Here is a 19,127-nt window from a genome sequence, read left to right on the forward strand (position 1 = left end):
TGGTCCCTTTTTTTTTTTTTTTTTAATCAATATCTGTCCTCATGGAGATCAGGCTGACTATGATAGCATCCATCCCATGCTTGTACCACTGTCATTGACAAAAGAAAACAGCTAGATTTCAATACTGTAGGGAGATGAAACCAAATTGAGGAGACTCCTGGAAACTGCTCTCAGAAAAAGGATATATATATATATAATGCATATATGTGTATATATATATATATATATATATTCATGTCAAGGGAGGGAGAGATTTATATCCCTGCCAACAAATAAAATACAACCAATTACCTATGAGACACACCAGGCCATTTTGGTCTCACTGAGCATCTACTTAGCATTTTCCTGAGTGTTCTAATGTCTGTTTTAGAATATAATTCATGTTTATCTCTTCTAAGGATATAGGAGAAGATAAACTTGTTTTGTAGCAGGTAGAGGATAGACATAACTGAGAACTTCCCATTTCTAAAGGGTGCTACAAATTAGAAAGAAAAGGATAAATCTCTGACTGATGAGAGTTTCCTTTTGCCACAGCTGGAAGGAATAAGGAGGAACCAGTGGAATCCCGGGAGATGCAGGGGAATAGAGCAAACAAACCATCTGTCGGGGATGATTTTGAAGCTGCTCTGCCTGGGGCCACAGGGGTGAAATAGATGACATTTAAGGCAGCTTCCAGCTTCATGTTTCTTTAAAATTGAATGATTTGGCATTTGTTCATCTGTTTTTCTAACACTCCAGGGACGCAGAATGGACTAGGTGGCCTAAAAGATGCATTTGTAAAAAATCCATCCTGACCCTCCATTTCACTGTTATTCTTTTTCAAGGTTACAATTCAAAACAGCAAGAGGCTTTGAGTCCCCAGGCCCTGGCCTTGAGTTCACCTTTCTCAGCCCCACTGATTCCGATGGCTTCTCTTCCATACTCCACTGCTACCACCGCGGCCAATAGCCTTATTGCCTCTCCCCTGGACCAGGGCCACATCCAGCCTTAGTGGCCTCAGGTCCCAGGGGTCTCTCCTACATGACATTGCCTGATGGCTCATCCTCACATAGCCTTATTTACACTAAAGCAGATGACAAATTCCCAAGACTGTCCTGCAGCTACCCATGTCAGAACAGTTGGCCTTTCAAGAGCTACCACCATGGTCCCACCCTTTATGAACATTTCCTTCCCTGTATCTTTCATATACCTTAAGTTTGGCTGGTTGAGTGTTACACTGTTCTAGATCCCTCTCTCAGTTTGCCGATTTCCAAGCCATATTCATTCCTCCTAAAATTCAACCCACTGACTGTCTCAAGATCCAAATCATCCATCTAATTAGATGGGCTTTTGAAATTGGTCATCCTATTGCATGACAGTGGAATTACAAATTTTCCTCCTGTTTAATATTCCCTAAGGAAATTCTTTTTTTTTTTTTAATTTTTATTTTTTGCCCCCCACCTATGTGGCATGTGGGATCTTAGTTCCAGGACTGGGGATTGAACCAGAGACCCCTGCAGTGGAAGCGCAGTCTTAACCACTGGGCCTCTGGGAAATCCCACTCTACGAAAATTTAATTCCCGTGGGAATAAAGATTGCATTCTCTTCATCCTTGCACATAGGGAATTGTACTGAATCCTGTCTCTAACATATGGACCTCCTCAATGGCTATGGGATTTGGCACAAGGGGAAATAAACCAGCATGGACAAGTTTAGCAAATGCACATGGTGGATTAATCATCTGAAGGCTGTAGAAATGTTCTAACACTGACTTGTTGAGGAATCTCAAAGCCTTGAAGACATCACCAACCCTCATCAAGGCTTAGCTATAAAATGAAGGCTAACAATGTCTGACCTCTTACTTAACCTGGAAGGTCTTAGAAGACCCTCTTATTTTCCTGGCATAGCACTAAGAGGCTAGTGAGAAAGTGCAAAGCTCCACAATCAGCATGTGTAAAATGAGCTGGTTTGGGTGGGAGGGCTTACGAGATAGGGTGGGGAGGCATGAGGTGGGAGAATCAGATGGGATTCAAGAGCAGAGTCATTCATCCACTGATCCCTTGATGCTACCATTCTGGTTGTCACCTCCGTCACTATTAAGTGTAGCTGGAATACATAAGATCTACTCTAGATCTTATCTGGGGAGCCCAGGACCTCCCTGGTGATCCAATAGTTAACAATCTGCCTGTCAATGCAGGGAACAGGGTTTGATGCCTCATCTGGGAAGATCCCACATGCCACAGAACAACTAAGCCCAGTTACAGCTACTGAACCTGTGCTCCAGAGCCCATGAGCTGAAACTATTGAGTCCACATGTTGCAAATACTGAAGCCTCCATACCCTAGAACATATGCTCTGCAACAAGAGAAGCCACTGCAATGAGAAGCCCGTGCATTGCAATTAGAAAGAAGCCCTGGCTTACAACAAAAGAGAAAGCCTGTGCAGCAATGAAGACCCAGCACAGTCAAAAATAAACAAATAAAATTAACTGGGGAGCCTGCTGACCGGGTCCTGACACCCAGCTCTGCAGAGCATGGAAGCCTCCCCACCCTTCCAAAACTGATGCCTATTCAGGTTCCTCTTGGTCTGGCCTCATCCACTTCCTGCACTCTCAATTTCCACTCTGACGTCATTCATGCATTAATTCATATTTTTACTGGGTGTCTGCCAAGTTCCAGGTCCTGTGCCAGGCACAGAGGATGGCAGAGTGGACAGGAAGGCACTCTCCTGGCACTCCAGTTCAGTAAGACTGGAGCACCAAGCCCCTCCACCACCGCTCTTCCTGTATCAACATACCATCTCCCTTCCAAATCAAAACGTCTGAAAATACTTCTTTTCTGGAAACCCCAACCTCCTCTTCTTCTAAGACTTTCTTAATTCCAGACTTGACTCCTCAACTTGTAGTGTTGTCTGAAACTCTGAGAAAGATATAATGGTACTCAAAACCCACCCTTGTCAAAGCCTATTTAAAGGCAATCTCAGAAGTGGCTGAGCCAGTGATCCATCAAGGAAAAGGGATCTGTCATGGGGCACAGTCTTAAGAAGAGAGAACAAATCGCTCTGGCACTCACTCTGGGGCAGAGTTGTTTGTTTTTCTCTCTCTAAATGTGTAACAGGAAATTAGGCAGTTCACCTTTGTGCATCACTTTCATATCATGTGTACACGAGCCAGATGGCACTTCTTTGTGTTAAGAAATTTAAAAGGAAAGAATAGAAGAAGGAGTTTATCTTCACTTCCTCTGCCCTCCTAAACACATCCTGGAATCTACACTGGGCAGGGGAGCACACACATACACATACAAACTCACACACACTCCATGCACACACCAGAGTGATATGCATGTAGCTGTGTAAGGCGGGCTTCCCAGGTGGCTCAGTGGTAAAGACCCCGCCTGCTGATGCAGAGATGCGGGTTTCATCCCTGGGTCAGGAAGATGCCCTGTAGAATGGAATGGCAACCCGCTCCAGTATTCTTGCCTGGAGAATTCCATGGACAGAGGAGCCTGGTGATTTACAGTCCATGGGGTCGCAAAGAGTAGGACACTACTGAAGCGACTTAGCACACATGCATGAAGCTGTGTTAGGCACCAGAAACCAGCAAACTTCTAGCCCCAGTAGATTTCAGTAATGTAAGTAGCCCAGAGGTGCAAACCCGTCCTGGGTGTCAGCTTACAGAGACAGTCCTTCAGTGTTCTTGCTTTCTAATAAATCACCACCTTCCCCAGGAGTCTCAGCTGGTGTACCAAACAAAGCAAAACAAAAAATCTTTCACAAATCACCTAAGATTTGGCTCTAAGATTTGACTCTAAGATTCATGAGCAGGACCTATGAACACTGATCATAAGAACAGGCAAGTACTGATGACCCAGTATTTCTGGTTAAGTTGAAACCTTGGGAGGGAAATTTTTCCTGCATGGTCAACATTAAGATCTGCTCCTTCAGGGAAGCGGTGCTATCCCGGTTTATTTTTCAGTGGTCAGGAGGGCCTTATCTCTGACCCAAAACTTACACCTGGAAGTAAGATTATCCCTGAGGTTCTCCTGCCTTGGGTGTGATGGGAACTAAGGAAAACAAACAATAATTTATCCAGTTAGAAGTGTATTCCAGGCTCTTTATGCATATTAACTTGCTGAACATCAAAAACAACTTAATTGAGAGACTATGTTTGTCCTCGTTTGAAAAATGGGACGATTACATAAAGGTTTCAGGAAAACACATTGAGGTTCCATGGCGGCTAATGGCCGTGTTAGGTTGTGAACACAGGTAAGACTGCACCCAACACAGACCTCCTTTGTCACCTTGATGTCATCCAATATGAATAATAAGACTTCCTGGTTTATTACTGATGTGACCTCAGGCAAGTCTTTTATTTTACAGAAGTGGGAGTGGGGCCGTGTTCACATTAGAGCATTGTGAGCCTCTGAAATGAACATGAAGAAATGATACAGCTGATCTTTGAATATGGAGAGTATAATATCTACCCACCATCAGTGGAGTATGTAGCTCTCTGATGGAGCACTGTGTTTTGACTGCAATGTTGCTGTTATTTAGTCACTAAGTCGTGTCTGACTTTTGGGACCCCATGGACTGTAGCCCACCAGGTTCCTCCATCCATGGGATTGCCTAGGCAAGAACACTGGAGTGGGTCACCATTTCCTCCTCTGAGGGATCTTCCCAACCCAGGGATAGAACCTAAGTCTCCTGAATTGTCAGGTAGCGCTAGTGGTAAAGAACCTGCCTGCCAATGCAGGAGACATAACAGATGCGAGTTTGATCCCTGGGTTGGGAGGATACCCTGGAGAAGGGAATGGCAACCCACTGCAGTACTCTTACCTGGAAAATCCCATGGACAGAGGAGCCGGGAGGGCTACACTCCATAGGGTCTCAAAGCATTGGACACAACTGAAGCGCCTTAGCCCACAGGAGCCACTGAGGAAGCCCTTTGACTGCAACAGCTCTCCTTTTTTATTTCATACTTCCTTGGGATCCTACATTTTCAAGCCAGCTGGCCTCTGCTTCCCTGCCTTAGCCCTTGTGAAAAGGGAACTGTGGCTGCCTAGTATAAGAACATTTTCCCATCTCACTCCCTTCCTTGAATTCCAACCTGCCCTAGAGCCCACAGAAGTGAGATAGATTTACTTCTTGTAACTCTCCCAGGAGTAAAGAGTGATAGTTCACAACTTTTTAAGCTAGGGCAAAGCCAGATCATTTGGAAATGGGATCTTTTCTTTCTTTCTCTCTCTCTCTTTTAAATCAGAACGGAGAAATATTAAGTGCACTTCTTAAGGCAAGTCTGAAAGCTGAGTTTGCACACACGCTGTTCAGATACTGTTTCTCAAGATCCTGGTAAAGCCAGCGGAGACCAGATTGGTCTAATCAAACATCCGCCCCACACAGAAAAACAATGATCCGTCCCTAGCTTTTATCAACACCAACATAAATCTGAGCTCAGCCAGACAGGCCAGCAAACCCCATTACACAGAGTGCAGAGGCAATTAAATGGTGCCAGCTCCAGCTAGACTCAAGAAATCTATGACCCATGGTCCCTTGGTAACCATACCAATGCTTCTCTTGGAAACAACTGGAAAAAATTGGTCTAGATGCTAAAGAAAGACTCCACTTTGATATTTCCTGGCAGCACTGCCCTGCCCATCAGTCTGTGCCTACCACTACATCATGCTTCTTTTTCCAAATCTAGGGATGCTAAGACTGGGCAGGTGGCTAGATAGAAGAAGGGTTTCTTCTATCAGCAGAAGGTAGCTTTCTGCTGACATTCTACCTTCCCTACTATTTGATCTACTTTGCTTTATATCCTCATGATTGTATATCATCTGCCATCTTTCAGTTATACCATGAACATGTCAATTTTTAGGCACAAAAGGAGTTTCTCAAATATTCCATTTTTTTCTAGGTTATGGCTAAAATAAAGCATCTTCATTGCTATATTTAAAATGGATAACCAACAAGGACCTACTGTCTAGCATAGGGAACTCTGCTCAATGTAACATTGCAGCCTGGATGGGAGGGGAGTTTGGGGGAGAATGGGTACATGTATAATGTGTGGCTGAGTCCCTTTGCTGTCCACCTGAAACTATGACAACATTGTTCATTGGTTATGCCTCAATACAAAATTCAAAGTTAAAAAGAAATAAGATAAAGTGTCTTGAATGATCCATTATAATGTCTGGGTAATGTTTTTTAGGCAAAGCCATCATGAGCATCCAGACAGAGTTGATTTGCAGATGCCAGTCCCAAACTCCCAGCCTCCTGACCCACCGTGCTCAGGCCAAAAAGACTATCCTGTCCGGGCCCTTTAATTCACAATATGATCATTCATTCTGTACCAAGGAGATGAGGGAAATCGCTACCTTGTCTCTCGACCTCTAAAATATTGTACCATCCTCTCCTTATATACCATCCAAACTCCTCATCCATTCAAAGTCCCTAAAGTAAATCCCCCATGTATTTTAAGCATCTGACTCTCTAATCAATATGCAGAAGTTATTGTATCTCTGTATACAGGTTGCACCCATATTTCTCCTTTCGGGAAAAATGCCACTCATGCCCACTCATCCTTTCCCTGGCAATAATAACATTGTCAGAACCACTCCATGATACATGGGAAGAAGATTCTCAAATATTAAAGGGGAAAATGGGGGGGCTAAGTAATAGGTATATATTTATACCTATTAATATAAAGTAAAAAACTGTATAGAAGTAAAGCTGAATGTGATGTCTCCTCTCACCATCAAACAGCTTCTCCTAAGGCCTATTTGCAACTGTCTCCAAAGTTGGCAATAAGAATCTGCTTCCTTCACTCATCTTTCCTATACCATTTGGATAATTCTGCTCAGCAATACACTAACCATTTTCATCCTTTATGTTGGTTTCTGCCTTCTCATTGAGATCTATCTTTGCAAACAAGCCTATATGGTCACCAGATAATATTAAAGAACAATAATGTGCTGTGGGTGAGGCTGGGTAGGGAACTGCATTGAAAGATGTTAAAATGTAGCATCAAGTTGAGCTTGTCCACGTGTGCATTGAGGGATATATATATATGCATATATATGTGTATATATATGTATATATTGGTATCTGTTTACATGAAGAATGAGTACTGATGGACGTAAGAACACAGTGCATATGTCATTGCAATGTAAGGATATAGCCGAGTATTCCTATCCAGGTGGAAGGGATGAGTAAGCTATCAAGAGAATAATTGACAGGTATGTAGAGATGCAGGCGTGGCCAAAGGATAAGCATCAAGTGTATACCTGGGCACAGGAGTGTATGCATGTGCTCCAGAGTAACAGGGTTAATGGACAACGACAAAGACATGTGAGCGAGGTGCTAGCTGGGCCATGGATGCTGCATCTGGAGAAGCCCCCTTACCCTGTAGTAGTCGGTGCTGTAGACGTCTCTGGACATGCCGAAGTCTCCGATCTTCACCAGCAGGTTGGCTCCAACCAGGCAGTTCCTGGTGGCCAGGTCGCGATGCACAAAGTGCTGGGAGGCCAGGTACACCATGCCGGAGGCGATCTGACTGGCAATGTGGAGCATCTGGGAGAGCCCCAGCTCGCCTTTCGCCTGGCGTGGTTGCCCATCCACAAGGATCATCGCATCTGGCCCATGGGCCCTGTGGCGGGGGAGGGTAGGAGGAGAAGGGAGGGAGCAGAGAGAGTTCAGATCAAGGAGAAACGCCTTCTTGATTCCCTCATCTCTGAAATGCACCACAGAGACGAATGAAATCTCTTTTCTCAGCCTCCTTGTGGCCTGTTTCTATCTACCCCAAATTCCATTATGTGAGCCTGATCAGGGTGAAATATGACAATTAAGATTCCCAACTAAGAAGACAGCAGATTCGCTTTAATGAATCAAGGGGTGAACATACTCTTTTGAATATTTTACTGCCATCCAGGGGCTTCCCAGTTCCTTCAGTCTACTATAGAGTAATTAATAAAACGATAATTAACACTTACATAACCCTGACTATGTTCCATGCACAGCTCTATGTATCTGTAATGTATTAATTCCCTTAATCTTCCCCCCTCTCCCAATTTTGAGATAAGGAAACTGAGGTCCATCATCTGGCCAACGTCTCGCAGTGGCTGCATGGGTGCCACGTGACTATGGAGGAGACTTTTAAACTTTAAGCATTCAGGGGGCTTGTTAAAGAGATTCCTGAGCCCCGCCGCCTGTGACTCTGATTGGCTGGGTAGAGCTCTTTCAGGCGCATTTCCTGCAAGCTCTCAGTAATGATGCTTCCAGTAGTGATACAGTCCACACTGTGGGTAGCCCTACTCCAGTCTACACTCCTAATCTCCCCACTCACCTGCCAGGGACCGGGCAACTTCTGTGGATGGCAGGACAGGAAGAAGAGAGCCTGTGACCCTAGGCAAAGACCTGGGGAGCCACAGCACCCACTGCATCCCAAATCATGGCCCAGACTTGCTATCCAAACACCTTGCCCTGTCATATCAGTCACTTTTAGTGTTCATCTTTTCTCCAGAAAGCCCAGTGAGCCGTAACCACGCCCAGGCCCTTATTTATGAAGTTGTGAGCCGAAGAGCCCCACTGTACAGAGAAGCCTTGGCCTGTTTTACTGCTTCTCCAATTTCCACTGAAAGGCACCGTTAAATATAAACACGTTCATTTTATTATCTCCTGTGGACTCTGCCTCCCTTGTGCCTCTAGAGGAGAGCAACTGCATTAGCTCACGAGGAAGATGGACCAGCAGACAAGCTCCATTCCGGTTTACTGGAAGAATGAATGCACTGGAGCCCCTAAAACCCGCCAAATGGGAGATGCGAGAGCAAGAAGGACCTTCTCCCCTCTTTTTCTTCCTCTTCCTCTTCCCATGGAGTGGGCATGATGGGCACAGAGCACCACTCAGGACCTCTCTTTAGCCTTGCTGGTGGGGCTGCTTAGGGCTGAAGGCACCATTGAATCAATGCGGAGGGTTTGATGGGAAAATGGATCATGTCCCTTGACTTCAGGGGAATGAAGGCACAGGAAGAGGAAGATCTCAAGTACTGAGAAAAGATGCTGTTTGTTTTAGAAACTATCATGGTTCACAGTTCTGATAAAATAATATTGCAATAATTTTCATCATAGCTACCATTGACTGAACACTTGTCCAGACTTTATACAAATATAGTCATTGAATACTCATAACAACAAACATGTGAAGCAGTTATGAATAGTCCTGTTTTCCAGGAGAGACTTAAGAGTTAAAAATTTGTTCTAGGTTACATCACTAAGACATACCCAGGATATGAACCCAAATCTGTCTCATGCTAAGGACTCAGTTCTTCAGGAAGGGAGTAAATTTCACTGTGAAACCAAGTTTAGGAGGTTTAGAATATCCTATAGAAACTTTCAAATCCTCTAGGGCCAGTTTTAGAAACCTGATACCCACCCTTTCCATTCCCTCTTCAAAGCACAGCACTCATTTGAATGTCCCACTTCAAGGAGATGCTCATCAGGTTTAGGGGAGTGTGCTAGAGTTTACCATAAGCCACACATGAGCTCTGGAAATCTCATTCTCAGCAGTAGAACTCAAAAGTTGGCTGTGCAAAGACCACACCCTAAAAGCATCCAGGGCCTGAGAGTTCAATGTGTTTTCTGAGACCCTGGATCTCACTCTCACACGTGCCTGCTCCCTCCACTTCTGGGCAGTAATTGGAGACAGCAGGTGTGGCAGGCAGAGAAATGCTAACTCTGCTCTATTGGTGAGATGCTATCTTCTCTGGGGAAGGTAAATTTCACATCTTCCCAACCCCCACTTGTAACTCCATCCAGCACTCTGACTGGGGTTCTAGTCTCTTAGAAGCTCCATCAAGAGCCCCTCAAAATCCACATGATCTTGCTCCAGGCTTGGGGAAACTCTTTTTACAAAAAAAATCCAATCCTTATAGAACAGTGCCAGCTAGCAGGACTTTCTATTAATGGAAATGCTCTGTACCACACTGTCCAATATGGTAGCCACTAGTCACATGTGGCTACTGAGTACTTGAAGTGTGGCTGGAAAGACAGAGGAATTTTTACATTTTACTTAAATTTAGTCATTGTAGATTTAAATTTAAATATCCATATATGGCTACTGTACTGGATAGCACAGTTCTAAATTTATCTGGGGGAAAATCTGCCCTTTTTTTCAACCATCTGTCTCCCCATGAGTTTGTAACCTCGTCCTTTCTTCTTTATCATCAAAAAATCTCTGACAAGGAGGCTTTCAGGAGGTGTGGTAGGAACTAGTCTCACTTTGCAAGTGAGAACATAAGACATAAAGTCAGAAAGCTATTCAGAACATCAGGGGAAAGACTGGCCCTTTAGAATCTTAAAGTTGGAAGTTACACACTGGCAGTCCCTCTGGGCTCCCTCCTTGGAGCCATTCCAGACCTCACCCTTCTTCTCAGTCTACCTGAGAATCGGGAAGAAGAGTGCAGGTTGCTTTTCATAGCATCCTCAACTTCCCTCCCTAGAAATCAGGGGCAAAGGCCCACATCCAATTGCTCAGCAGGTAACGTAGAAGAATGAAAGGCTGCTTCTCATTTCTAACCCCCAGACTGAAGTGTTCGCAGGAGCAAGGGGACTTCTGGCTCCAGAGAGAACCCTAGGGGTTCAGTGGGGGTGACAGGAGGAGGTGGCCGTCCTGGTGTACCTGAGGAACTTGTTCAGGTCTCCATGCTTCATGTACTCAAAGACCATGATGAGGGGGTCCCCATCACCGCACACCCCGTAGAACTTGACGATGTGTTCATGCTGCAGGTTGGTGAGCAGCTCGGCTTCCCTCTGGAAATCCTTCCGGGCTGCCAGGGTCGGATCCTTCAGGGCCTGGAAACAACATGGGACATTGGTTATTAGCAACTAGAGGGCGGGCGCTTGTCTATTTCCTTTCTGGGAAGAAAGCTGGTGCCCATCCTAAACACAATGCTGATCCTGAGCAAGTAAGATCTTAATTGAGCTTTAAAGACCACGAGGCTAAGTCACAAAGGCCAGGCCTGACTCCTGCTTCCTTCAGCATTGTGAACCTTACAGAAACAGAAGCCAGCTTTCTGATACCTATGTCACATCCACCAGCTAGGAAGCCCCAGGCTTCCTCTGAGATAAGTGAATGACAGAGGAGGGAGGGAGCTGGGAGGTGGGATACCTGACAACCCCCATCCCTGAGATTTCCTTGAAGAAATGGTCTCACAATTAAAAGAAACGGTGGGGAAACCACTGTCCCCAATTGTTTTAACTTTGCAAATTAGCCTATACCCACGGCCCATCCGAAATCAGGGTGACAACATAATTAAGTTTCCTTACTCTTTCTATTCCTTGATTTTAGATTGTGAAGAAGTGAATATTTATAGAGAAACAAAGGGGCTTCCCAGGTGGTGCTAGCAGTAAAGAACCCTCCTGCCAACGCAGGAGACATAAGAGACGGGGGTTCAATCCCTGGAGGGAGAGGGGGGAAGATCCCCTGGAGGAGAGCATGGTAACCCAGTCCAGCAGTCTTGCCTGGAGAATCCCATGGACAGAGGAGCCTGGTGGGCTATAGTCCGTGGGGTCAAAAGAGTCGGACACGTCTGAAGCAACTTAGCACACATGCATGCACATGAACACCTTGGCTTCTATAAAGGCATTTGCATCCTCCTTGTAGATGGAAGCATTGGGGGTTAAGGGAGACCACAGCGTGGGAATGGCATTCAATGGGCAAAGGCCCCTGGACCCAGCCAGAACTAGGGCCTGGGGCACACCTGGCCTACCCCAGGAAGTCCCAGGGTAGGATGGGATGGTGGGCAGCTGGTGGCCACGGAAATGTCACACCTTGGCCCATTTTGGAAAACCTGGTATGCAGGGGAAGCACTAGACCAGGCCCCTTGCCCTGGGACCCAGGAAGGTAAATGGAAGAGTAATGATCCAAAGGGTTACCCGGGGACTTCCCTAGTGGTCCTGTTTGTGGTTAAGACTTCGACTTCCAATGCAGGGGGCGTGGGTTTGATCCCTGGTTAGGGAGTTAGGATCCCACATGTCTCGTGGCAAAAAAAACAAAACATAAAATAGAAGCAATGTGGTAACAAATTCAATAAAGACTGTAAAAAAAAAAAAAAAGTTTTTCAGTGAATGTGGACTTTCTAAAACCAGAAGGGAAGACTGAGACCAGAACACATCCAAGGGACCTTGAATAGGGCACTGCCCTGGGGGTGCAGCCATGTTGGCCATGGCGAACAATGAACTGTGAAGGGGAGGGACATTTCTGCAGGAGGAGCCGCCTGGGCAGGTATGTTCACATATGCCTTCAGCCTTCCTTCCCCTCCCCATGAGGTCAGAAGGCAAATGGAGCCAAAAATCCACTTGCTTCAACTGACAAAGTTTAGTAACCCCAAGAGACAGGACATGAGGCAATGAAGGAATGGGTGTGCACTTCACATGTCATTTTCATGGTAGTGAGAATCTAACAGGAGATTGGTTTTCATTCCCTCTGCCAGTTTATGGCCTTTTCTGGTTATTTAGGCTGGCTAAGTTCCTCCATCGATGATGCTACTATTGAAAAGCCTCCCTAGCCAGACATCTTTTTCTTGCCACGGCAACCCCCATTAGCTGAAATCCACGGGGGTGCCTTGGCTTACAGTGCTGCAGGAATGTGAATGTGTGAAAATTGTATCAAGGGGGCCCATCAAACCTCCATCAGTCATTAGCATACATTAGAGATGATGGGCTCACAGCTTTAAAAGGGCCCTAGATATCATCATTGGTTTCCACCTGTTCACTTCTGATGTTGGAAAAACTGACTCTCCATCCTGTTTGGGGATCAGCACACATTCACACATCTTAGATGACAGAAGCTAAGAGCTTAACTAGACCACAGTAATCTCTTGGTGCTGGGCTTCACTGATGTCTCAAAGTTCAATGGGAATGCCTCTAGGGCCATAGTCTCTCAGCCAGCGATCAAGGCCCCCTCCAAAGTCAACAAGCACCACCTTTCCTTCTTTTCCACACTTGGAGTTTTCACCAAAAATCTGTTGGAGTAAATGATCCTAATGTTGACCACAGTATTGGAAGTCACTTCATACAGCTTTCCCATTTTATGGGTGAGAAAACTGAGGTCCATAACAGGGAAGTGATTTGCCAAAGATCATTCAAGATGTAATAGCTTGAGCATGAAGGCCAGGATACATTCCTGTCCAGTTCACCTGCTTGAGTTAATTTATCAGATCAATTAAGTCAGTGGGCAGGTCCCCAGGGGAATGAAGGGCATAGAAATTAAAAGCTGTGAAAGGGCAGAGGAGAGGGTCGGGAAAGGTGAAGAGTGTGGGCTGCCAGCAGAATGAAGGGGTCTGACAAGGATGCCAGGCTTAGAGGGCAGGCCAAGGTCAGAGGGAAGTGGGGGGGCCCCTGGTCCATTGCTGATTTTTACCAGCTCTTATCTCATGTGCTTTCTGCTTCACCTCTGGCTGCCTTCTCAGAAAAGCTACCTGATACTAAAGGCATCAGTTGCCTTGGGTTCACATCCAACCAGAACAAAGAGGTGTGCAAAGCTTTTTTGGTACAGAAGAAGGCAGAGGGTTGTGGTGACAGGAAACCTCTCTCCGTGACCCAGGCCCTGAGCTGCATGAGCTGGGGTGTGGGTATGTATAGGATGACTGCCAGTGTTTTATTTATTTTCATGAAGCATAAGAAGAGGGGGAGAAAAGGAACCCAGCATGGGTGGGATGGGAGAATACGAAGATTTATGTGAACCCTGGATTTATGAGAGGGAAAAGTAGATCAAATTTGGGGCCAGCCAAATGGCCACTCTCCATCTCTGTAAATCATTCTCTCGCACAGTCCGGACGCCAGTGGCAGCCATTGGATATTTCCGTTCTCAGCTCTTGAGCAGTGCCAGCCAGCATCCCTAAGGCCGGCGCCCTACGCCACAGGGCAGACAGGAGTTACACATTTGGGAGATGGGGCACAAGGCAACTGCTGTCTCTCTTAGTTTTCCTACACCTCTTCTTCTGCCAGTTCTTTCTCCACCTTCATGATGGGCTTTCCAGCTCTCCCAGATTAAACCTGAAGTTCCTGTGTAATTGGCAAGGGGTCTGTTTTGGCAACTGGAATCCAGAGCTGCAAGTGGCCCAGGTCCTAAGGGGTTGACACAGCTGGGACAGAGATGCCAGGAGAGGAATCTTGAGGAGGAAAATCAGTTCAGAGACTCTCGTGTGCCTCTCAGCATCTTCTTCAAAGCTGGGAAACTTCATGATGGGTCACTCACCAGCCAGGGGCCTGGGAGGGAGCAGGGGTTCCTTGCTGCTGCCAACTGTTGGTTCAGGGAGACAGGGCTGCCAAGGAGTCCCTGAAGCCAGGCAGATGGCTGGCTAGACCCTTCCTGTAGTATCCATAGTGCAATGAGAAGAGCTGGAATTTCCCCTTCCTAGCTCCTTCTTCCCCAACCCCACCCCCCACCACCAAATCTGAAGACGTTTGCTTTTCCAGTCTCCCATCTATGTACATCAAGTCGCATGTTCACTCCCAGCTCTGGGTGTCAGTGGTCCTGTTAGTTGGATAGGAGGGAAGCCATCTCCTAGATGGCCAGAACATTCAAAGTTCTCAACACTTCTCAACACCTTCAGAGTCATTTCACATCATCTTTTCCAGTCTAAGGGTTTTGTTACTTTCCACTTCCTTTTTCTTTTATTAGAGTGGAGATATTTCAATTTCAAAATTTATTAATATACTGAAACACATTTTATTACATGTGAAGAGCTACACATATCCCTAGACACTAGAGCTTAGTTGTACTTTTTTTTTTAATTTTAAATAAGTCAAATCACACATGTATCCATGCATATATAATATATTTCTGTATCTGTCTTTTTTCTTTCAACACTGTTTTTGAGATTCTTCCAAGTTGCTGCATGTAGCTATAGTTCATTCATTTTCCTTATTGAAGAGTTTCCCACTGAAAGACTATACCACATTTATTTGTCTGTGCTGCTACTGATGGACACTGGGGTTGTTTCCAGCTTTGAGCTATTATAAAGGATGCTTATGAACATTCTTAAACATATCTCTCCATAGATAAATAGGCAATTAGATAGATAGAGGTGAGATAGAGAAATCAACAGATATAGATGATAGATATATACATAGGTAGGTAGGTAGAGAGACTAGATAAATAGATTAGATAGATGCATACATTAGATAGAAGATACAGGTGAGGCAGATTAACAGATATAGATGATAGATACATAGTTCAGTCAGTCAGTCAGTCAGTTCAGTTGCTCAGTCATGTCTGACTCTTTGCGACCCCATGAACCACAGCACTCCAGGCCTCCCTGTCCATCACCAACTCCCAGAGTCCACCCAAACCCATGTCCATTGAGTTGGTGAAGCCATCCAACCATCTCATCTCATCCTCTATCATCCCCTTCTCCTCCTGCCCTCAATCTTTCCCAGCATCAGGGTCTTTTCAAATGAGTCAGCTCTTCGCATCAGGGTCTTTCACATCAATGGCCAGAGTATTGGAGTTTCAGCTTCAACATCAGTCCTTCCAATGAACACCCAGGACTGATCTCCTTTAGGATGGACTGGTTGGATCTCCTTGCAGTCCAAGGAACTCTCAAGAGTCTTCTCCAACACCACAGTTCAAAAGCATCAGTTCTTTGGCACTCAGCTTTCTTTATAGTCCAAACTCTCACATCCATACATGACCACTGGAAAAACCATAGCCTTGACTAGACGGACCTTTTTTGACAAAGTAATGTCTCTGCTTTTCAATATGCTGTCTAGGTTGGTCATAACTTTCCTTCCAAGGAGTAAGTGTCTTTTAATTTTATGGCACATAGTTAGGAAGTTATATGTATGGATAGATAGATAACCTGTCAGGTCTAGACCTAGAGTGCAAATGCTGAGTCACACAGATGCTAATGTTCTAAAATACCAAACTGTTCCTGAAAACAATTAGACCACTTTATACTTTCACCAGAGTATGAAATTTGCAAATGCTCCATATCCTTGTTAGCACTTTGTTTTGTCACTGCTACTTAGCCATTCTGCTTCACGTACCGTGGTATCTCGTTCTGGTTCAATTTGCATTTTTCTGATGATGAATAATGCTGGACACCTTTCTCATATTCTTATCAGCTATTTGTCAGAGGAAACTCTTTTGAGCAAGTCTATTGCTTGTCAAATAACTATTTAAAGGTGGCACCACCTATTTAAAAATATCAAAAATTTAAAATGCTTCTAATGTCACTCTTACACCACACATATATACAAATCACACTGCTTTGTTCTGCACTCTGTTTCTTTCATGGGTATTCTCTTGCTGTCTCCCCAACAGTCTTCAGAACAGAGACTAGGATTTCTGTTCTTTGTTTCCACCATAGCAATTGCTGGGCAAAAAAAAAAAATCTTGCTTTAAAAACCGCAATTGTGGGAAAACTTAATTTGGGGTTATTCTGGGATGTGTTCTCTGGAAGTCCACAATTACTCTACCTCAACCTGAGAACAGACTCCATGGGAAGGAGTCTGAAGAAAGAAGTAAAATCTAGAGAGGATGAGAAGGAGGAAGCACCATTTCCTGGCTGTTCTCCAGAGAAAATGAGCGTCTTCTCAGGGGCTGGGCACTGGGTGGCTTCATCATGCGGCAAATGGCATAAAATCCCAAAACATTCATCTCCTCAAGGTTCCCAGACCCAAGCAGGAAAGGAAACCATTTTAAAAGGATGAAAACAGAAACACATTTTCTGCATTACCCAGTCTGGGCACTGCCCTTTAACACTACAACACGCAGTGGGAAACGCTTCCCAGGGTTGACGACATCATTTCATTTCCTGATCAAAGTGCAAAATTGTTCAGTTCATTCACCAGTCCCCAGACGGATGCTGGAACACCCAGTAGAGGAGTGTCATCCTATAAATTAAAAATTTTAGGGCAGGGTAGATTCTAAGTGTAGGGACAAATCCACACTCCTGGTCCAAGCAGTTTAAAGACACCCTTGCTCCTCTGACCACCCCACGTCTATGGAGACACACTGAGCAAGTTTATTCGTGAGAGCCAGCAATAATAGGCATTAGCCTTTTATGGGACAATATGCTAGTTCCTTATTTATTTTCTAAAGCAGAGGTCGACAGGCAATATCCACTCTTATAAAAAATAAAAAACGTATTGGAAGACAGCCACCACCCCCATTTATTTATGGATGGTTTAGGCTGCTTTCCCACTACATGGGCAGAATTGAGTAGCTGTGGGGAAGCGCCTATGGTCCTCAAAGCCTACAACTTTTACTATCTGGCTTTTAGAGAAGAAGTTCAACAACCCCTATTCTAGATGGTCAATGCAAGCTTGGCAGGTCATATGTCACATGTCTAAGCACATCTGGCTACTATGAACATCAAGAATAATGATGTTGGGACTTCCTTCCTGGTCCAGTGGTTAGAACTCTGCACTTTCACTGCAGGAGGCTCAGGTTCCATCCCTGGTCAGGGAACTAAAATCTCACCTTCCACACGGTCAAAAAATAAATAATAAATAAGTAAACGAACAAACGGCTTCCCTGGTGGCTCAGTGCTAAAGAATCCACCTGCAATGCAAGAGATGTGGGTTCGATCCCTGGGTTGGGAAGATCTCCTGGAGGAGGAAACAGAAACCCACTCCAGCATTCTAGCCTGGAAAATCTCATGGACAGCAGAGCCTAGACGGCTACAGTCCATAGGATCGAGAAACAGTCAGATTTGACCTAGAGACTAAACAACAAAATGAATAAAAAACCTTAAAAATAAAGTATAATGATGTTGACAAAAACAAATAGCAATGACTCATTCCTAACATTTACTATATCCCAAGCAGTATACGAAACATTTTTCATGTTATATAATTTAATCACTAAAATTGTAAAGAAGAGCTATTATATATCCTGTTAATCAATCCTGAATATTCATTGGAAGGACTGATGCTGAAACTGAAGCTCGGATACTTTGGCCACCTAATGCGAAGAGCTGACTCTTTAGAAAAGACCCTGATGCTGGGAAAGACTGAAATCAGGAGGAGAAGGGGACGACAGAGGAGGAGATGGTTGGTTGGTATCACCGACTCGATGTACATGAGTTTGAGCAGCTCCGGGAGTTGGTGATGGACAGGGAGGCCTGGCGTGCTGCAGTCCAAGGGGTCGCAAAGAGTCGGACACAACTGAGCGACTGAACTGAACTGATTATACAGATAAGGAAACTGAAGCTCAAAGAGGTTAAACCTCAAGGTCACACTGCTAATCAGTGATGGCTAGATGCCCACTCAGGCCTCTGATTCCCATTCTGTGCCTGTGGCCCACACAGCACTGTCTGCATCTACGGAGGGCACTTACACTCTGCAGACACACCAGATTATGAATACAGAGATCCCCAAAGCCACAGAAACATTGAGCTTTCATCAAGAGAGTGGCTTGGTCAGAGCTCTCGGTGTTAAGGAGGGACCTTTTGAGGCCCTGGCAAGAGTCCTCGTGGGGAGGGTATTTCTGGCTACCAGTCCTCTGTCCATGGAGCGGAATTCATTCCAGCTTCAAAGGCCTGCTCACTGCACCCACCCCCGCAGAGCCCACTCCATGCTCCAGACCAGGGCTCCCCAGACCCGCGGGAGCCTCAGCGAGGCTACTTGATTCTTGTCTGTGTCAATCGGGTTCAAAGATTTGTCCAACATTGACTGACAGAAGCTGGAGCAAGGGTGGGGGAGGGTACCTGGCAGGAGCAAAGTGCTTTGCCTGCTGCCCCAGCCTATTCGGCTCCAGCTGCAAATCTGCACAGCTGGCCCAGCAACACAAAAACCCCGGGGTTCACAGACCTAAGTAAACATCTGCCAGGAGACAGTAGCCCTCAGGCATGCTGTCCCCTGGGGGCTGAACCTGGATCCCAGGAGGTAGCTAAGCATGTCTTCCAACCTCACCCACTCTCCTCCCAAGGCCCAGCACCTGACTCTTCCACTAGCCCACCTCCTATTCCCTGTGATGTTTGCTGCCGTGAGCAGTGGCTCTTGGGGCCTCCATGAGCGACCCACCCCTCATGCAACTTTACTCGGGAGAAATGATCAGATGACTTTCTGGGCATGGACAGGACATCCTATAAAGTCACTGAGAAGGGAAGAGGGTCAGCTGGGGACAGGGGTGAGCCCAGGGCCTCCAGAAT

At 45.4% G+C, this 19,127-nt stretch overlaps 1 protein-coding gene across 6 annotated transcripts in view; it reads right to left on the reverse strand.

Annotated features, from left to right (window-relative positions):
- NTRK3 (neurotrophic receptor tyrosine kinase 3) overlaps positions 1–19,127 on the reverse strand; it is a 419,093-nt gene that overhangs the window by 40,416 nt on the left and 359,550 nt on the right. For all 6 annotated transcript variants that reach the window (XM_043922244.1, XM_043922243.1, XM_043922240.1 and 3 more), the window contains 2 exons: positions 10,646–10,818; positions 7,375–7,618 (listed from right to left, as the gene is read on the reverse strand). In XM_043922244.1, coding sequence (XP_043778179.1) covers positions 7,375–7,618; positions 10,646–10,818 — 417 coding nt within the window. The remainder of the gene's footprint in view (positions 1–7,374; positions 7,619–10,645; positions 10,819–19,127) is intronic.

The sequence above is a fragment of the Cervus elaphus genome, chromosome 13, assembly GCF_910594005.1.
Source record: "Cervus elaphus chromosome 13, mCerEla1.1, whole genome shotgun sequence".
Classification (NCBI taxonomy): Eukaryota; Metazoa; Chordata; class Mammalia; order Artiodactyla; family Cervidae; genus Cervus; species Cervus elaphus.